Source organism: Biomphalaria glabrata, chromosome 14, assembly GCF_947242115.1.
Source record: "Biomphalaria glabrata chromosome 14, xgBioGlab47.1, whole genome shotgun sequence".
NCBI lineage: Eukaryota > Metazoa > Mollusca > Gastropoda > Planorbidae > Biomphalaria > Biomphalaria glabrata.
The window spans coordinates 6,387,405-6,409,431 of NC_074724.1; the positions used below are offsets into that span (position 1 = coordinate 6,387,405).

The 22,027-nt window shown below is 34.6% G+C and overlaps 1 protein-coding gene across 6 annotated transcripts in view; it reads left to right on the forward strand.

Annotated features, from left to right (window-relative positions):
- The first annotated feature begins 1,928 nt into the window (after window positions 1-1,928).
- Window positions 1,929-22,027, forward strand: part of LOC106051507 (uncharacterized) — a 29,623-nt gene continuing 9,524 nt past the window's right edge. Inside the window, exons 1-7 of one of the 6 annotated variants that reach the window (XR_008774807.1) lie at window positions 1,929-2,134; window positions 3,228-3,283; window positions 13,026-13,222; window positions 15,607-15,688; window positions 17,371-17,572; window positions 18,222-18,515; window positions 18,849-18,957. Coding sequence is in view for 3 of the 6 variants with exons in the window: in XM_056010665.1 (XP_055866640.1) it covers window positions 3,235-3,283; window positions 13,026-13,222; window positions 17,371-17,572; window positions 18,222-18,515; window positions 18,849-18,957 (851 nt within the window). In the remaining 3 variants the exon portion in view is untranslated. Of the gene's footprint in view, window positions 2,139-3,227; window positions 3,284-13,025; window positions 13,223-15,606; window positions 15,689-17,370; window positions 17,573-18,221; window positions 18,516-18,848; window positions 18,958-22,027 lie in introns of all 6 variants that reach the window. The other 5 variants (XM_056010665.1, XM_056010664.1, XR_008774809.1 and 2 more) reach the window with 5 other exon arrangements.

Consider the following 22,027-nt stretch of genomic DNA (forward strand, 5'->3'; position numbering starts at 1 on the left):
CAACAACATGGAAACATTTTTTCAGCTTCACGCTGAATGCGCGGTGGCTAAGTGGTAAAGCACTTGTCTACCGACCAGAAGTCATCGTGTTCGAATACTAATGAAGACTGGGATATTCTAGTGAACACTGTTTTGTTTTTTTATTATTATTATTTGGGGATCTTTAAGGCGCCTCTTAGTGAGTACCTGACGTAAATTGGGGAAAAGTAAAGGCTGTTGGTCGTTGTGCTGGCCGTAGATACCCTTGATAACCGTACGCCACAGAAACAAATGATCTTATAGATTACAAGGTCTGAAAGTGGGAATTAGGTCCACGCTATTCGTCAAGATCACAAAATGATTTTAACAATAACTTGCATGTATTTATCAAAATACCTCATAAAGAAGAGATAATAAAATATTTTATTTTAGGATGATTGTATATCTAAAAAAATAGAGTGGTATACAGTCCAACGGAGGCTTCTGAACCCGAGGTCCTGGGTTCGTATCCTGGTGAGGGCTGGGATTTATATTATCGGGATTCTTGGACGCTTCTGAGTTCACCCAGCTTTAATTGGTACCTGACAGTAGTTGGGAAAGGCGGTTGGTCGTTGTGCCGGCCACATGATACCCTCGTTAACCGTTGGCCACAAAATTAGATTAACTTTTTCTTTATCTGAGCTATACACCAGAAAGTATGAAACAGGAACTTTTACTTTTTACTATACAGTCCACTCAAAATTAATCGAAGTCTAAAAAACAACAACAACATAAAACATTAGGTATAGTCAAGATTCCGAAATACATAGATGCAGATCTCTAGCAAAGACAACAGTAACTTACTATTCAGACCCAACAAAATGATAGTCAAATAGTACTGAAACCGATAATTACCCCCCTCCCTTTTCTTCAAATTTCACACAAAAGAAAGATTTATCTGCGTTGAATGTGACCAAATATTGCGAACTACGATTTGTGTCGTCTCCATCGTCCCAGGTTTAAATACTGCTCGACACTATCCCAAGCCATCCTACAAACCCATACACACACAAGACTGCACTAGAGGCATACTAATTATACAACAAAGTGAAATATGAAGAAAAATATATAAAAAATTCTTTACGTAAATATACGTTTAAACAGACAGACAGACACACACACACACATACCTAATTATGCTTAATCTTTTTTAAGGTCATTTAAGCCCTTTATTTTCCACACCTAAACGGCTGCTCCAAAACGCCCTGCTATGATTGTTTCAAAAGTTTCACTGCGAAGACCTTCTTCTAAACCGATAATATACCGATACTTTCTAATTAAAATAGCAAATGGATAACGATTAACAAGTTGTTTTTTTCTAAAATAGAATTGTACTCTAGGGACTTTGTGTTAAAAATCACCATGCATGATGGCATTCAGAACTTCAGAAACATAACAGAAATTCTTCGTATTGAAATTTATTTTATTGCTCATGTTAGTCATAAACGTTTCTTAAAGGAGATCATAAAGATATCATCTCTCATGCTTTTTAAAAAATATTACATAAATAGAGGCTCGGTCACCCAGAAGACACTACTTGATAATTTATAAAAACAATACGTCTACGTTTCATTAATTTTGTTTACTGTCGTTGTCTTTTTAGCGCAACATCTAACTAGTTTTGTGGGAAATCTTTTCTCATAAAAAATCAAATTTTACGTATGCATACTAGCTTTATTAATCTACCCTACTCTCTCTCTCTCTCTCTCTCCAGTCATAATGCATTGTATAAAATATAAGATTTTAAAAAAAATTAACATATTAAGCTTTACAAACACATTGGTGCAATAGACTGCAAGTTTCTATCATAATTACCCATGTTATTTAGCACATTCACTTATCTAGGTAACATATATGGCAATCGAAATATCGGGACTTTCCAGTGTTACGTTGAACATCGACAAGTCTGGACTAGTAAGAGACGTAACTATAAATATATCATCTAAAAGATTTTAGAATAGAATATTTTATATTGTGTTGGTGTATATAGTTGCTGGTTCTTAATATAGTATTCATTTTATGTATACTCCATTATCAGTGATGTATTGCTACTATGAAAGGACGCCTTTATTATTGCGCAATAACACATACATTTAAAGAAGAGGCTCTACGTACAGTAGGTTATTATATCTACTACATTATTATCTATTACATTATTATCTTTATAATATAACAATGCTAATTTAGGACAAACCCCACAAAATTGGGGTTTTTCCAGTTATTATAGATGCCTTGAGTAAATGATACAGTCAAAATAGTTTTCCCACTGTACCTTAATGTGCTTTAGTTATTTTTGTAAATACAGAGAGTAAAATGTAAACAGTGAAGTGAAGCTTATTGGCCTGCATAAACAGTTATACAATATATTATTGACATTAAATATTTATATCATATAAACCCATATGGTAAAATAAATAACCATATAATCTTAAAAAAGGAAGCTTGTTTCATAGTTGGTACACTACAAATAACACGTATTTTGCTAAAATACAAGAAATCAATACCATATATAAATATTAACTAATTATTTTTTTTTTACTATATCTGTCAAGAATGTTAATTGGCTCATATATGCAACAAAGAATAATATTAAGGCTCCCGGGGTATTATAACTGAAGAGCATCAATTAATAGGCAAAAAAATCGTTTAAAAAGTATGATTAATGTTTAGGAAATGGGTATGAGGATAACATTAAATTTACAAGAATTCTATTGTGTTTATAATTGATATGATGTCTGAGTTATAGTTATTAAGTGCATATTTCATAAAACATAAATAAGGTTATTGGTGTACACACACACACACAAATCTGCCCACTTAGTAAATCCCAACCTTAATGTCAAGCATAGCAATTTTAAAAAGTCTATAGCTTTCAAAACCTTTTATACACACATGCCTTTCTTTGAAATCAAAATAAATGTATTTAAGTGGAAAAAATGCTATTTTATTATAAATTATTATATAGGTGTTTTACACATTATATTTATGATCAAATAATCGGGGACATCTAGTTTAAGATGTTTAGATCATAATAAACTAAATAAGTATTGATTAGCCTGCAGCTCATTTGCGCACCTATGCCATATTAAGTGATACAGGTTTCTAAATTAACTTTAAAAAAGAATTCTAACATTATTGTTTGAGTTGTATTAATCTTATGTATACATAAATACATTTAATACAATATTTTAATAACTTTTACTTTTCAGCTCAACAATGAAAGAAACCTTTTCTTTATTATATTTTCTATTTTTTGGTTACAAAGGTTTGTACATATATATATATTATATTTCATATATTTATTTTTATTTACGTGACAAAGTGTTATTACCGGTCGTTGACTTGTAGCACCAAATTGCTGATAAAACTGTTGCGACATCTAGACAACATTAAAAAAAGGGCTTCAAAAATTACGCTTACAACTTTAACACATTTAAAGGAACTTTTTAAACAAAAGTGTCTAAGGAAAATCGAAAAACTACGTCAGGTCGTCGCGAAGTGGGCGACTGCTGTCAATCAAAACAAGAACAGAGCGGTACAAAAACTCGTTCGTACCTCACTCGGTCAGACTATATCAACGCCACTCGTTGATCAGGAAACATGAAAAGGACCAAGATGCCTGTTTGTAGTCGCTGAATGAACTTTTTATGTTGTGTCTGTTGTATTTATGTGTATGTTTCTGTTGTAATGTTTTTATATGAGAAAAAAGTCTTTGTAATCACAAAACATTTCCGTAAGGATCAATAAAGCAGTGTTAGTCTTATTCTTAGTCTTATAGACAGCTAAAACATTGTAGTCGTAATATATTATATTATATTATATTATATTATATAATATATAACTAAAAAAAATAATTTAAATTAATTAACATCATTTTGTAAAAAAAAAAAAGAAAACAAGAAAAAAGAAAACACATTATTTATAATATTGTTATAACAGCCAAATAACCCCAACGAAAGGATTATAAAATAGCACGTTTAATCATCAATACGAATCTAGAGCCAAACTAGTAACAGCTAAAGCGTCCTTGATTTCATTCTCTTATCTGTTTCTGCATTGTGTCCCCATGGTGCACAATATCGCACCTAATGACAGTGTGCAATGCAGGGTTATCCACTGTCCCCTTCCTAGTCATGTTCGTCCCTAACATAACCAGATTTACGACAGGGCAGTAGGGTTGTCAGTTAAGATATAGTTCTGGAAAGAAGGTTATAGTCCCACTGGAGGCCAGGATGTATTACACACTGTCATTTTCAGCCATCTCAAGAAGGTATGCCTTTCTACACATGTTCATTTACCACATTATCTGTTTCCAGGTTCCGCTGAAATTGATTCACATTAGTTCTTTTTTACTTTTTTTGCTTTGTGAAGGCAGACGTACACACGTTTGTCAAGTCCAGATCTGTTGATGGTTTTTTAGGCATTCGCATTGTTAAATCGAGTTGCCTCCAGCACAGTTCTTACTAATTTTCTCTCAGCAGTTATCAGGCTCAAACATTTCCCATGTAAGTAATGGTAGCTTGACGGAAGTATTGTACGCAGACCTAATGTATGGTTTTGTCAAGCCCATTGAAGCACTTATATCAAGTACATCGACAACAATAGTTTCACTCTGGTTATAAGTCTCTCCTCTAGTTTCTTTATCTAGTTCTTTCTTTTCCGGTCTGCACTATCGTTGAGAAATTTGGCGCTTTCCTTATCTTGAAAGCGAGACTAATACGACTTGTCATTACGATCACCGACAGTGGTGCCACCAACAACACATTCATTGTAACTACCCGTAAAGCCACAGCAATGATTGTTTGATGTTTAATTCTCCACTTTTCTAGGATGTAGCTGGCCTTCCAGTATGTCCCTTTGATAATAACTGTTTACTGACAGATCAGACCATTTTGGTATGATCGATTGTTTGACCGATAAGATTCTTTTCACCTGAACGCCTTCCACACAACCATCAAGAAATGGGAACTCTAGTTTCCAAATTGTACAATTCCTATGATTAGAGATAGCCCGAATTCCATAAAATCAAGACCAACGTCGACAACAATGGCGGTCAGAAAATCATGACTAAATGGTTGACTTCCTATTTTAAATTTAAGCTGTATCAGGCTTAATATAGGTAACAGTTCGCACCTGCCATTTTAAGAATGTAGCTGTTCACTCGTATTATTTCATGATCTCCGATCAGACTGGGTTTAACTTTTGACCGCGTAGCCCTAATGTCAAAGAGGAACCTATAAGAACCAACGCCAATCTTTCTTTGCACTCTTAAGGTTCTGCTTTGTTCTAACACTTTGAAAGGGGTGGTTATTCTAGGAGTTCCAATATTCTAGACTGCCAGTCTTTGCTCTCTAAACCCAATGGACCGTAGCAGTGGACGTTCTGATGCACAACCTTGGCCTTGAGTTGAGATATCATGTTACAATTTCTCAGTACATGACCTGGAGTGTTACAATGCAAGCAACGAAGAGTCCTTTTATTACGTCTTGCAATCTGATGAGGTTGACTTTCATTTAAAGACTTCTCGACCATTCTTTGAATCAGCCCGGGAGATTATTCTCTTCCGACAGATTTAACGTTAGACAATAGTGTATGGTCCTCGCTGAAATTCCTGCCGCCTTGAGGAACATGGCATAGATAAGGGCTTCGTTGATTTTTCGTTTTCCGCTTATTTGGTTGACCTTCTTAAGTTCCGAATCTCGCACTCCAACTATGAAAGCATCTGTGACCAGGACATCATGTGATGCCGAAAAGTAAGCAAGACAGGAAATCCTTTCTATGTCTGCTGCTAATTCCTGCAATGTCTCTCACCTCTACTGTTGTCGATTCTTTAATTGCATCCTAAAGAATTCCTGCAGGTATTCATCGTCGTATTGTAGTTCCATTGCTTTGACAATTTCATCGTAGTCGCCTGATCCGTCATGGTCTGTAACAATTCGGCTTCCTTGCCTCTCAGTGCCAACATTAGACCAGTTACTTTCTCTGCCTTAGTATCCGATCTGTTGATTTTGGCCGCATCTTCGAACTGTAATCGATACACCTATCAAGACACAGAGCCGTCAAACACCGGTGGTATAATATTTTCTGTCGTTTTAATCACTGTGGTCCACGCACCTTGTTTTCTGTCCAGCTCAGCTTTTTTTAAACTACGTAATAGTTGGATTTTAGATTTGACGTCCTCTTCTAATTGGAACTTAAGTTCTGTTACCTCATTCCTTAATTGTTGTTTGAAATTGTCTATGTCTTTTTCTCATCCTATGGCAGTCTGTCAAAAAAACGTCTGGAACAGATGTGATATCACCATAAATACATAGCTAGAGATCTATCGCTACATTGCTCTATGCCTCAGAAACGTGAACAGTGCACAGAAAACATGCAACGAAACTGAACCACTTCCACATGACATGTCTAAGAAAAATACTAAATGTCAAATGGCAAGACAAATTCCAGATACTGAACTCCTTAAAAAGCAGGTCTGCAAAGCATCCACACAATCCTGAAGCAGTCCCAGCTGTGATGGGAAGGACACGTCTGCAGAATGGAAGACCGCCGCATCCCTAAACGACTCTTGTATGGCCAACTAAGCGACGGAAAGCGCTCGCAATGTGGTCAAAGAAAGCGCTTCAGGAACACCTCAAAGCTTCTCTGAAGGCGTTCAGCATAGACCCAGGCACCTGGGAGACAGAGGCACATGACACAGCATCATGGCGTCGCGCTGTGAAAACTGGCGCACAGGTTGCTGAGGAAAAGAGAACAAAGCTGGCAGAAGAAAAACACCAATGACACTAACTCCAGCTGGAATAATCTGCCCAGTGTGTAGCCTAACATTCCGGGATCACATATGTCTCACCAGCCACATGAGGAGGCACAAAACCCCAGTGCAAAGCCCTTAGCCCCCTGGATGACAAAGTGGTCATCATAGATTCACGATGGACGAACTATATGTCTTTTTTTCAATTTCAACACAAACGTTTTTATCGAGACCTGTTCATTACCTGATTCTTTTAAGTTCATCCTTTAATGATTTTAGGTCTTTTTTCATTGAATTTCCTATAACAGTATTTATCTCGCCGTGTTCTTCTATTGTACATATCTGTTCTTGCATCGTTTCCCAAAGCTCTCTCATATCCGATTTTTTTTTTGAACACATAGTGTCTGGATCATGTTCTTCCTTTATGATGCTATAACTAATACGTTCTATGAGTGCCTCGTTGTTGCGGCTCACCTTCATCTCCCTTCCTCTATATTCCTGTAATAACAGATGACCAAATGTTTTCTTAGACGCCATGCAGTAATAAAACATTGATCAACTAAAACCAAAAGTTATGGTGATTTACCGAATCGTTGAATGTTTTGTACATAGACCTTCTTCGATCCTTTCGTTGACGATCCCACTTCCCGACACCAATTTATACAACTTAGCCAAATAACCCAAACGAAAGGATTATACAATATTACGTATAATCGTCAATAAGAAACTAGAGCCAAACTAATATCAGCTCAACTAAAGCGTCCTTGTTTTCATTCTCTTTCTTCTCTGTTTCTCCATTGTCTCCCATGGTGCACAATATCGCACCTAATGACAGTGTGCAATGCAGGATAACAATATAAACAAAATCAACTTGTGATCAAATGAAATGGTAGTATCCTTTCCATTAAGACTAAAACAGAAACATTTAAAAAACTACTTTATCCCGATTTCGGTCAGAGTGTTACAAGGTCATTTGTCGTCATTGAGAAATACATAGAAGTCCAATTCATAAAGCGCTGTTTATGAGTATTTCGTGTGTATATGTGTATATATATTTGCATTTATATTGTTATTGTTACAGTACTTGTGCTGAAAGTGGTCACTTGTAGGGTTTTCTTTCGACCAATAAAAATGATCTTATTTTGTCTTATCTTATCTAAATAATTGTTGTAGACCGAAGTAGCAATATATTTTTTAAATTTCTAACTCACCACAATAACACAACCTTTCATTCTTACGTTCTGGAGCCGTCTGTCTCGACTGTCTCTTTTACCAACAGAGCTATTCTCATTTTCATTTAAGTGAAACAAGAATAAGGATGTAGATCTATCAAAACTAAACTTCTGATTTAGCACTCTTGGCTTTTATATCTATAAGATCTAGATCTTGAATATAAATTTGGAATAATTTAGATGTAATTTAGATTAGCAACATTAAAATTAAAAATAGCAGATTAGTTTTAATATTTTGTAATATAGCAATATAGATCTACAAATTTGGAAATCATAATATACAATTTAAGTCCAGATTTGTTTTCTTATTAAATATAGATATAGCTTCAAAAATTGCGTCCTACGCGTCATGTATTTAGTAACGCATATTAACCAATGGTTTTAATTCTGACAATTCACTGATTTTCCTGGCTGGCTCAAGCAACCCATTCCATGCTTTAATAGCTCCTGGGAAGAAGGAGCATTTGTACAAAATTTGTCCTAGCATATGGAATGAGGAATGTGCCATTATCTTTGTGTCTAAGTATTTCATAAGATTTTAATATTGTAGGCTATTTAAAAATTATGGTTTAGTGTTGTGTTTATAATTGTTACTTTACTTTTGAGTGTTCTCTCCTGAAGGCTTTCTAAATATTATGATTTACTAAAGGTTTTACTCTAGTCAGATGTGAATATTTGTTTGTTATAAATTTCACTGCTCTATTTTATGTTGGTTCCAGTTTCATAATGTTTTCTTGAGTAGAAGATTACCAAACAGAGAATGCATATTCTATTATTGGCCTAACCAAGGTTAAATAACATTTTAGTTTTATGTTCTTATTTGATTTACATAATTTTTTTTTAATAAACCCTAAAGCTTTATTTGATTTTTGATGGTTTCATCAAGATGGGGATTTCATGACAGTTTTTCATTTATTATAAAACCCAAGTATTTTGCGTTTTTAGTCTGTGTTAATGGTTTATCATGAATAAGATAAGTGGAATTTTTTTTGTTACTCTTATTAATAACTGACATTTTTCTGGGTGGAAAGACATGCTCCAGATTAATATTTCTGTAATTTATCTAATTGTCTTTGTAAAATGTCTGTATCTTGTATTATTTCTATTGTTCTATATATTATGTATATATCCAAATCAAGGGGCATACTACTAGTAGTTCCTTCTAGTATCATTCCTATACCTTCCTTGGTTATTCTGGTACATTCCATTTCCATAGTTGTTTCTGTTGTTAACTTGGTTGCTAAATGTGTAATGTGGCCTATTCCATCGCCCTCTTGCTCTGTTGTAAGAATTGCTATAGCGGGGTCTGACGAAATTTCTTCTGGGCTCATGGTATTCAATGTTTGGCCTGATATAGTTTGCGCTGCTAGGGTTGGTTTGGTAGCGGTAATTTTGCCTATTCAAATTTCTTCTGTCACTCACTGCGTTGGCCTGATAAATTCTCGATTTCTTGAAAATGCTTTTACTGGCGAAGATTATCTTTCTGTTCTCCAACAAATCAACTAGCTTTTTCAACGACTCAGGTTCTTTATCTAGGATCTCTTCTCTTACCTCCTCGTTTAGGGCACTGAGTATAGAGTATTTCAATATTAACTCCTCCAGCTGTTCAAAGTTCCGTTCTATTTTCGCCGCCTCGCACCACTGTCGGAAGTTCTTTTGTAATGCCACAAAAAATTATCTTGGGCCATCTTCAATTGGGACAGTCTCATGCCATCTTTTCCTGCAGGCTTCCTCCGTCATTCCCACATAGTCTAGGAGTTCTTTTTTTATCTTCTCGCAGTCAGTGCAGTCCACTAATCTTCTCTGTGTCAGGAATTGCCTTAGTTTAGGTGTTATTTTCTCCTGCAGCTGTGCCACCCAGTCTTCTTCTAAAACCTTGTCTCTCCTAGCTGCCATCTCGAACATGTCGAGGTAACAGGGTAGATCTTCGGTTGTCATGGCAGGGAAACCTTTACTCAGTCTTGGTCTCTGGGCCGTGACTCCGGTTGTCGCGCTTGATTGTGTTTTATTTTTTTCCTGGGCAATTAGTAAGTCAAGTTTCTTCATTTCTCTTTCGTGTTCCCTTTCTTTCTCTTTCTCCTGTCTTTCTTTCTCTTTTTCCTCCAATTCCAGTTACTTTAATTTTATCATCTGTTGCAGCTTGGACATTTCTCTTTCTTCCGCCCTCTCCAACCTTTCTCTTCTTTGTTTCTCTGCCTCACTTTCTTTTTCCATGTTTTACTTTCTAATCCTTATAATACACAGCACTCAGTACGTTTGCTACACTAAGTTTACAGAAAATTTTAAAATAACAGTCCTACTATTTCTTTTACCTTAAATTACTACCTTAAGAATAATTATAGTGCTATAATATACATACAATAAGAAAATAAAATCAATCCTAATTTTGCAGAATATTTTTAGTTATACAATAGATTAGAAAGACTAACTAGGCAAGTAAATGATCAAGACAGAAAAATACAAATTGAAATAATGATCAGATTATTAGATTCAGATAGGAAGTTAGAATACTTTGATTTAAAGACTCTTGCTTTTATAGCAAAAATTGGCAACGATAAAATCAGAATGAAATGACTGAAGCCTTAAATTGAGAGGCTAGTATGACAGCAAAGAAAAAAAAAAGCAGGAAAATATATGATAGTCAAATTGAAACAAATTATAATAGAGGCAAGAAAATAGAGGCTAGAAAGTTGAGGGTTCAGCTACACGAGAGGTAACACAAATCACTTAACTTCCACTCCCTGCACGTGATCCAACCTGTCCTCGTGATGCAACTTCGGGCTGTCGCTGTCCTCTCTGTACTGGTACTTCAAACCACCGCCGTTCCTCAGGCCAAATCAAGGGGCATAACAATTTATGCGACGAGAGGTCCTGGTTTTCTTTCACAAGAGCCCCCAACTGTAAGGGAACTCGGGTGAGTTCTTTACCACTTACATATGGCTCGATAATCTAGGGTATGATTCTCAATTACACTTGTCAATACTTGCTTAACTCAAATACGAACACTTAGTATACATCAACTCTAACTCCTTATATTCATGAATATCGATAATACTTTAATACTTAATAAAGCACACAATTATATCACTCTTATGAAATACACAAAACACCAGCACCCTACTCAGACCAGGTCAGCTCTCCAACTGTTTGACTGACCGCTAGAAACCTAATTGTCCCCCCTTGAAAATCCCGTGATAAAAACAATTCACACACCAACTAATAAAATAAACAAACACACACACAATCTCACATCTTACACACCCACGCTCTTGACATTCTATATATTATGTAATTGTCTGCAAATAATCTGAACTAATGCAATTTGGTAAATCATTTATTTGGACATATGACTTTTTCCTGGAGGTACACCGCCATACACCTGAGTTTACTGTTATCAGTGCTGATTTAGAGCCATTTATTATTATAGTTTGTTCTCTCCCTATCAGAAAATATTTAATCCACTGATGCATTAATGCCAAAATATTTTAATTTCTTAAGTAAACTAAGGTGGTGTAATTTGTCAAAATTCTTTATAAAAATCTAATATGATATTATCTATTTGCTCACTAATATCTAAACAACAAGGTTACAAAAGACAGTTTGTGTGGAAACACAAACTCAAAATCGGCCCCCGAAAAGGTCCATCCAGGCAGGCTTCAATATTTTCAGAAAGACCATGCAAATGAAATTATATCAAAGACAAATAAGAGATAAGAATGGAGAAAGAAGGTTAACAGATCTTGTGTAGTGCCCCAACGGTCCCGCAGATCAAAGGATAGGTGAAAGTGAATGTAAAGTTAGATGTGAACCTGGCCTAACTAGTTCCCCTTTTAGACCTTGTGGTCTATAGGACAGATGATCTGTTTTTGTGGCCTACGATTAGCGAGGGTGTCATGTAGCCAGCACAACGACCAACCGCCTATACTTTTCCCCAACTAATGTCAGGTACCCATTAGAGCTGAGTGGACTCAGAGGCCCAAAGATTACAAAGTTGAAAATCCCAGTCTTAACCAGGATTTGAACCCGGACCCCAAGTTCGGAAGCCAAGCGCTTTACCGCTCAGCCACCGCGCCTCCCTTGGCCTAACTGATGTCTTATAATTGATCCAATTGTTTTGAAAAGGCTCAATCTCTTATTCTAATCCTAAAAAAAAAAAAAAAAAAAAAAATTTCCGCAATATAAAAAAATGTTCATAAAAATGAAGTTTATAAGATTACTATTTATTTTAAATTAGGTCTAACTTATAATGCATACTAATTAGCTTTTTCTCTTTAAAAAACTGCTTGGTTAACTGATTTTAAAAATTAGATTTTTCGCTTTCAGAAAAAAAAAAGGTAGCCGTTGCATCAGAACTTCGAATGGTCTAAAATATTGTGATGTCGGATTTTCAATATCTTTTCTAGTTTACGAGATCTAAACGGGACGGTCAGACAGACGGACAGACGGACAGACATTTCGCACAAAACTAATAGCGTCTTTTCCCCTTTCGGGGGCCGCTAAAAATGCTTTTTATTTTTCTTCTAGTTTTTGAGATCTGATTGTAAAAGACGGACATGCGGAGGTTTTTCATAACCATAATAGCGACTTATCCCCTTTATGTAAGGGGGGGGGGGCTTATGGGGGCCGCTAAAAATGGCCGTCAGGAGATAAGCTATCAGTGACATGATCATAACTTTTCTAATCGTACTTCTCTCTCTCTCTCTCTCTCTCCAGCCACGCCTTGGTATTTGATCATTACATCATGCAATAAGCGCAGGATAGTACTGACATCCCCTATATATAATGATAACAAAACATGGGCGTAGCAAGAATTTTTTTTTGTAGGAGTTTTTGCGGCGATTTTTTGAAATGACCACTTCGTTTTTAATCATAACAAAGCCTGATTTTTTATACGATAATTAATAACATGTTAAAATTTGATATGCTTTTGTAAATTTCGGTTAAATTGGCGATAAAAAATATTAGAAATTGTATAAAGTATATATTTCATTTCATGATTTATAACCTAATTTATTGTCAACCAGTTTTAGGAAATTTTACCCAAAACCAGCGAAAAATACAAATACTGGATATGCCAGGAGAATACTATAAAATATGTTATCTTGAAAACAAAGAGGAATTTGAAATTGAAAGTGAAATTAGCACCTTGATAGGTGATAATTCTTCTACCCACAATATAAAGTATCAAGTACTAAAGTTAAAGGAACAAGAGTATATAGAGGTAAAATTTAATTTATTTTTTGTTTTTGTTTCCTTTCTAAATGCAAGATAATCTGTAGTAATCAAGAAATAAGCATCTCTCTACAATCCTTGTATAAAGATATTGTGAAGCTGTAATGTTATTCACCATACAGTACAGGTTGTGAAGGTTGTTTTTATGCGTAAAACAAATTATATTCCTAAATACCATTTAATGTGGATTTGTGCGCTGGCAGGTGCTCTCATTGGCTCTATTTAGGAATGCATTACATAAATGATATAACAATACTCTTAAAAAAAAATATGAAACTAATATCCATAACATGGGAAATGCCCTTAATGAGTTAATGGTAAATGACAATGGGCTTTTTCCCACCACCCACACACACAAACACACACACATACACACACAGACATACACATACATATATATATATACATATATATATACATATATATATATATATATATATATATATATATATATATATATATATATATATATATATATATATATATATATATATATATATATATATATATATATATATATATATATATATATATATATATATATATATCAATGACACTCACTACCCAGGCTTACCGCAAACTGCACTACATACTACTTCCAACTCAAAGAACTTGACAACTCAGTGCTCCAAAATAACGTAACACTTAAATGTACACAAAAATACCGCCGATTCTGAACAACTGGCAACATTTAACACTGATTGTACCAATGTTTCAACGTTAACAACCGTATCGCCTATCAACTCTTGTACTGGCCTCTCCGTCTCGTCCAGGGCTTGCTCTGGGGTCAACAGTTCATAACTGACTTCACATTCTGTGCTCTCTGTGTCCGACAGATTTGTACAACTGTCCACAGATTGTGACGTTACCGGTCAGTTCTCAGGCCTTCTATAATGAATGGTCTCGGACGGACTTGGTCGTAGATTAAAATTAAGTCTTCGTCACCTTCTCTCCAGGTGTCTAGACTCAGAACCGATGTGATGCGCCATATGTGATAGTAAGTGAATGTGTTTTTCGTGGCTGGTAGTGCAGTGTGTGTGCCTGTGTATGAAATGACCAGTGGACCTTGAGTGTACATGCTTGAGTGAACAGCAGTGTGTCAGGACTGTGTGTAAAAGGAAGTCAGTTTAGAGAACAAGTGGCTGGAGTAAAGAGCATAAATAAGAACGAATAAAATCATTGTGTTTATTGAAGCTCGTGTTGTTTTAGTCTATTATGTCTATTACCTAGTCAAGCTGTCTGGACAATGCTCCAATTTGATTCCATTTTCTGCAATAGATCTATGATTTCTTTCATGGTATAGTTGTTTAAAAAATGATAGATGTTTTTGAGTAATATATTGTGCTTTTCAAGTATACAATATATTAAAATGTTTGTGCCATTAAATAATTACCATAATAGTACGGGAATGCAACCACGAAACCAAAAGCCACATTAAGCTAAAATGTATATGGACGGGAGTGACTTTTCAAATATGGCGACATAGTTTATATAATTGCACACGAATTTATCATAATTATTTTAAGAAAGACTTTGTTTTGGAAAATTTACAATTCACACGAAAATTTCCGGTACAAGAGTAACTATTTAGATGAGTTCGGAACTCAAATATTTTTTTTTCCTAGTCGCCTTTTTCCAACCTTTACTAAATCTGATATTTTTCTATTTATCAATAAATTTGGGACTATAACTCCAACGACAATCCTTCTCTGTACCATATCACCTTCGCAGCTGTCCACCATACAGTGAAACAAACATAAAACGGATAGCTATAATTTTAATAATTTGTCATGTGGTGCCATTCTATAGACAAATTTAAAAGGTGCTATTAATTTTTCCTCCCACTTCCAATTAGTTTGTTTAGAGCTTTGAATCAAAGTTAGAAGCATTGCCTATTGAACAAAATGTATCAATTACTAATGAGGTAGAGTGGGGAGGGCAGTAGAAGCAATCGCTGTGATTTTTCCATAAAAGTAGGACCAGCCACCCTCACACTCAAAGAGCTTATGTGGGAAGGGCAGTAGATGTATTCCCCCCCCCCCCCCATTCCACGCAACAGGGAAACGACATAACATAAAGTTCGTTTAAAATATCAATAACAAGTTGTTTTAATCATATAGATCAGGGCAAATTAAGGCCTGCGGGCCAAATGCGGCCCGTTAGAGTGTTTTATGCGGCCCGGAACACGTACAGAATTCAGGTGTGCCCTCAAATTAAACATATAATAAAGGGAGAAAAATAAAATTAAATAATTTAAATATCTTCTTATCTCGTATGATGAAGAGGCTAAAGAAACATTGTCTCTGCATGTCATGCTAAAAATTTTAAAGCAAATGAAGATTATGCTTGTTTGCAATATTTCCATCTATTTAGTCAAAGACATAAAATCAGGCAGTATTTATTCAATGCTATGAAGAACTGTGTTAAAAGTGTTGGGTTGGCTTGGAACAAGATGGTAAGTGTAACAACTGATGGAGTTCATGCTTTAACTGAGTAAAACAGTTTGTTTGTTTTTTTTACTTAAGGAACAATATCTCAACTAAAAACTCTACACGAGAACGTTTGCATAAAACTGCATTGAATATCTAACATGTTATTGACCACATTATCAGCAATCACACTTATCAGAGCTAGGGGACTTAACCACAGACAGTTTATAAATTTACTTGAAGATGTGAAAACAAAACATTCCGATGTTAAGTAACACAGTAGTGTCCGCTGTGTTAGCAAGAACAAAGTGTTGAGAAGAATATGGGATCTCAAGTAAGAAATTGTAATGTTCCTTGAAGGACATCGACTGTGATTTTGTTACTAATATTTCTAAAGAAGAGTTAAGACAGATTTCATTTTGTTCATCGTAAACAATTCAGTGGGTGTTTGCACATGAAATGTAAACATCTTTCCAAACAAAACTTTTTCATTTCTCCAGTCAATAAGTGAAAACAGGTTTAATCATTTTCCTTTGATGAAAGGTTTCTAGTAAAATGGTTGAAAAGTACAAAAATTGTTAAATTTAAAATGCAAACTTTAAGACACCAAGATCTTGAAACCAGTTTTCAATATCCTTACTTCACCAATACAGAAGTACAGAAGCTGAGTCAGCTCCTATCGAAATACCTCCAAGCTAATTACGACCTTCCACGGGAGTTTTATGGGTGCCAGAAGCTGTTATTTCCACACTTAAAAAAAACTTGATGCTAAATTTGTACATTGTTTGGGTTCACATAAATCGTGAACAAGCCTTTTTTATTGGTTTGAGCAACAACAAGTGGAACAACAACTCGATGCTGACAGACTAATTTGACAGCTGTCACAAGGATAACAACTAGTTAGCTAGTTCCACCACAGTTCCAGAACATCATGCACGAGTGTATAATTAAATATTTACATAAAGTAGAACACCACAATGGAATTGTTGTGATGAATTGTTGTGATGTAAAAAGGCAATAACAAAATAAAATTAAAAAAAAAAAATTTAATTAGTTTCAAAAATCGCTAAATCTTGTAACTCCTCATTTGGTAGTGTAAAAAAGATGTAAATGTTTAATACAGTATACATGTATATTTTCTAAGTTGTAAATACATATATATATATATATATATATATAAGCGCCCCCCCCCCCACTCCTAAAAATTTTTTAAGCGGCCCTCGATTGAAAAAGGTTGTTAACAAGATGGGATTTCTGCGAATAAATTGGACCGCCCCCCCCACTCGAAAGTTTATGGGAGGGGGCGGAATAGATACTATCGCCCCACCCCCACCTCACCAAATAGGCCAGCATATTAAAGATGGGGGAGAAATAATCTGAAAATAGGTTGAAATAAAAAAAAAATTTGTATAAATTATTTACATAGCTAACAAATTCGAATACAAATTTTGCGATTTCTTGAGTTAGTTATATCGTTCTGTCAAGTGTTTTTAGAGAAACGAAGCGATGTGATTAAAACTGTCTAATTTAAATATAAAAATCAAAATAATTTGTATTGTTATAGGTTAGTATTTAAAAACAAATTACTATTGTAGATGTTTTTTTTTTTCGCCTGTCATACCATTAGCTAAAAACAAAGAAAGATAACTCTGGTATTTATTTTAAATTTCATAGTTTTTTATTTTTGTTTTCTTTTTCCACTACATAGCTCTGCTATATACATTTGCATATATGCCAAGGTAGGACAAGACCATCATGCTTTTGTCACAACACTACTATAGGTAATGTTTATTCTATTGTCATTAACTTCATGGCTTCAAAAGAATTAAGTAATGCTCGTCTGCGGGGAGCATGGACTTTGGATAGAGGAGTACTTTATAGTGAGGTGCGAATATTGCCTACAATTTTAGGTAATATTAATACAATATTTCATTATTTGTATCTGTAATATTTTATTTCAATTTTGATTAAAATGTATAAATATGGTACCAAACCTAGCTAAACTAGAGTTGCATTAATATATACCAGAACAGAATGGGCAATTAAATGAAACAAAGAATTTAAATTAAATTATTGATTTGATGAGCATTTATAAAAAAAAATAGTTCAGATATTGCATTTTTCTTCTTCTTTTTCATAGTAGAAAAATATAAGACTCTAGGTGATTTAGGACCATGAGAGCTCGTTTCAAACAGGCTGTCTGGAACAAAAACTTCAGTCGGGAAAGGGTGCAACAAAATATAGATTTTTACATCCCTTTTTTCCAACGACTTGTATCTAACACTCTGATTAGAAGCGAGGCCACCGAGAAACTCCTCGATATTTATTCTCAATCTAAAAACTGTCTCTTGTGGAACGGTCTGTGTGTAGTGATACATTGAATCTTGGGTTTTCCAGGATATAAATATGAATTATTTCAAAAGATAGTTGGTTTTAAAAATATACAAAAATAACGCACTTTCACATGAAAGTTTAACAGTTTCTATTATTCGTTATAATATCATCATGTAAAATAATATGCCTTATTCGCTTAAGCATTTACTTATTTTGTTTATTTAGATCTAAATGAACCTGAAATGTTAGTGTTCCTGAATGGCAATCTGATAAACCAATCTGAATGTCAAGAAACTGTAGACGTCTCGAATGTTGACATTTATTTTATCGTACAGAAAGTTCTACCACAGTTTTGCTTTTTAAAAATAAAAGACTTGCATTCAAATCAAACTGTTGAAAAAGAATGTAGTGTTTTGCACTATTCAACTAGTATAAATGAGACAAGAGAAATGGAGTTTACTCTTTACCTGTGTAATAATACAGAATACACTAGGTCATTTACGTGCACTATTAGTTTGAGTAAGTACACATTAATTCCTAGCTATAAGTCAAATTAAATACGTTAGCAATTTTTAATTTGGAGGTTCATTTTTTTTTTTTTGGGGGGGTCTATTTTTTTAAAATAAAAAACGGGGCAGACCGACAACCACATTACACAAAACTAATAGCTTTTAATCTTATAAAAGTTCGTTAAAAACATATTATCTAAGACATTTTAGTTTTCAAGGAAAGCACGCCCCTACTTACAACAATGTAAAAATATTGTACCTTATAAAATATTTATGTCTACTTCTACTAGATTTAGTTGTTCAAATGTGTTTTTTTTTTGTATATGTATGTATATATATATAGGTAATCCATCAATCGGAAAATTGCAAAACTGCAGCCTCAACGTAATCAATAACGTACTATTAGCTTTCTGTGTTGTCTTCTTTTGTGCAAGCATGGTAATGGCACCTATGTAAGTCTGAAACTATTCTATGTTTTAAATCATTTTGTATTCATATAAAAATTTACGGATATGCCTACTAATTGTTAAATCTACTGTTGACTCTTGATAGATTTCATTCCTACATACACTCAGACGCGGCGACGATATAATTTATATTTAGTTCGAAATTCGTGTTAGTCTTATTTTTATCCGACGAAATGTCAAGCTTTAGCATAAAACATTTTGTTTTTTTAAAAATGGTAAATTTGTGAGATGTATGACCACGTTGGAGGATTGGTGGCTGAGTGTTGAAGCGATTGGCTCTGAGTCTACCCAGCTCTAATGGGTACCTGACATTAGTTTGGGAAAAGTAAAGGCGGTTGGTCGTTCTGGTGGCCACATGACACCCTTGTTAACCGTGGGCCTTTACATTTCTACCCTGTAGATTACAAGGTCTGAAAGATAATTTTTTTTTATGACCGCGGTGAAAATAGCAAGGAAAATATAGAACCTTTTGTAAAATGTATTTAAGACACGAATTAAAAACCGTAAAATTTAACCTAACAATTATCGCTGAGGGAGTTTTTATACTCTATTACACCAGAGATATTGTTGAGATATTTGAAAGACCAAAAAAAGAACGTCTCTAGATAAAACGACTTAATAATGCAACATCAGTGAGCCTCGGACTTTCATAGGCCCGCGCTAATTGTAGGTGTAAATTATAAATTAAAACATTACAATTGAAATTATAAATATCTCCTGAAAAAAAGGACAAAATATTCATTTTATTGTGCGAAAACAAAAAAAAAAAAGGTATTGTCTGCTTTTCATTAATAAAAATATATTGCAAAAAAAAAAAGAATGTATTTTCTAATACTTACAAAATCTTAAATTTCAAATAAAACTTATCCCTACCCAGACTGGGAGGCGCAAATTATTTCGCATAGGACCCCGCAATCGTTAGGACCGGCCTTGCACACACACATTGCATAACAATTATACAATGAATATAAAAGTGGGTAAGAAATCTCCAATTATTTTACTGCTTTCTATTACATAGAGCCGGAAAAATATATATAGTATAATATACGATTTAAGGGTCAGTAATAGTTTATCATAATATTAATAAAAAATACTTTTGTCTTCGATTCTGATTATTAAGAATGAATGCAGTATTTTTTCAGTTAGCCATACAAACCTAATGGTGAACTGAATCATTTGCCATATCTATAGCTGCCAGAGCCTTTGTTTGCCGGGGTTGTATTTAATTTTTTTTTGGTCGTTTTAGCGTATCAAGGGTAAAAGATTTTATTTTGGCCTCAAGTGTGTGTTCCGCTGTCTTTACGAGAGCTCTCTAACGCTTTTCTTCTTCTTCTTCTAGCCAGCTTTATTGCTGCTGAGCTGTGAGCTCTTTTGCTTTTTTATCAGTTGTTCAGCACTGCCGTACAAGGTGTTGGTTATGTTGGGCTGTAGTGGAAGTAGGGTCTGACTAAGGTGGATAGGAAGGGGCATTTAAAGAGGATATGGCTAACGGTTTGATAAGGGTGGGCGCAGTGTCTGTAAAGGGGGAGTTGTGTAGAGTTTATTTTGTTCAGGTGGTAATTTAATAGAGGTGTGGGTCCTGTTCTTGGAAAATTGTAGGTTGTTCTTTGCGGGGAAGAAACTTAATACTGTCCAGTTTGTTACGCATGTTCATTTCTTTGTACATGGCTCTGCCTGTGTTTCCTTTTGCCCATTGGTTGAACGACTCCTCTTTATGATTGTTGACTTACATTGACCTTAAAAGAGGTAGCTTACATGTCTGTCTGGTTGTTCCTGCCTTTGATAGCTTATCTGCCTTTTCATTTCCCATGATGCCAATGTATCCAGAGATCCAACGTTCATTTGAGGTCATCTGCTGCCAGCTTCTTTACTTATACCAGTTCCATCCCCCGTCGTCCCGTGGGAGGCTTGGACTAGAAAGTAAATTATCTTCAACTCTAAAGGAACATCCACAACATGTAAAACATTTTACAAACAAACATATATATATATATATATAATTTTGGAAACGCCCAATGGTAAAGGAATAAATAAAACAAAAATTACCTCTGCTGCTTTGTTTATTGAATTGATTGAAAAAGTATTCAAGCATGTAGCTATTAAACAAGAATAAAGAAAGACATGTTTGCGAGCGACTATCTGTGTTCTTCAGATCTCTGTATGTTTGCGTTTCAAACGCGTTTATTCGCCACTTACTAGGCATACACAAAACTTTTTTTTTTGTGTAAGAGCTGCAGTCAAGTTGTCAAAGATCCGCATGCGGCGCGAGAGCCGCAATTTGCGATTGTCAGGTTCTTTTCCTACTTGACTCATTAGGAGTTACTCGAGAAAAATTAATTAAGACAAAATTAACTCTACAAAGAAACACCAGCTTTCCAGGCCAATAATAATAATTTTAATATTCAATAAAATACTTAATGACAGCAACACTCTCAGAAAAAATTAACTGCACAAGCATCAGCCCAGGAAACAACTGAATACTTCTTTCTCTCTCTCATACAAGGAAAACTCACATTCAAAAACATCACGTGTATACTGTTCACATTCATACCTGGGGAAAATAAACAAAGGGATATAACATTTACATATTACAATTTCAACAAAGAAATAACACATTCACTCTCACTATACTAGCCCCTGACAGGGACCACTGCTTTAGACAGTAAGCCATGTCTTACAATATGACCGAACCAGTTTAGCTCTTGTTTCTTGAAAGTACTGACGAGTAGTGAGAAGTGTAAAATTAAAAACTCATTTGTCTTCTTTTTCTTATATCTGATAGCCAGTTTCTTTTTATGTAGCATTTGCTGTCAAAGGCTTGGATTCTTTTGTTAACCTTAGGGTTCAGTCTCTAACTTTTTTATTTATAAACCTATGTACTCTACAAACTACGAACACAGTTTATATTTTAGTTGGAAAGTGATGTTACTTTCGAAGTTTGCAGGATACCTGGTCATACAAAACTTAAAGCTTTTTTTTTTCGCTTTTTATTAATCCTCAATTTCTTGTTAGGTTTGACCATAGGTACTTAAATGAGACATCTTCATTGATTTTT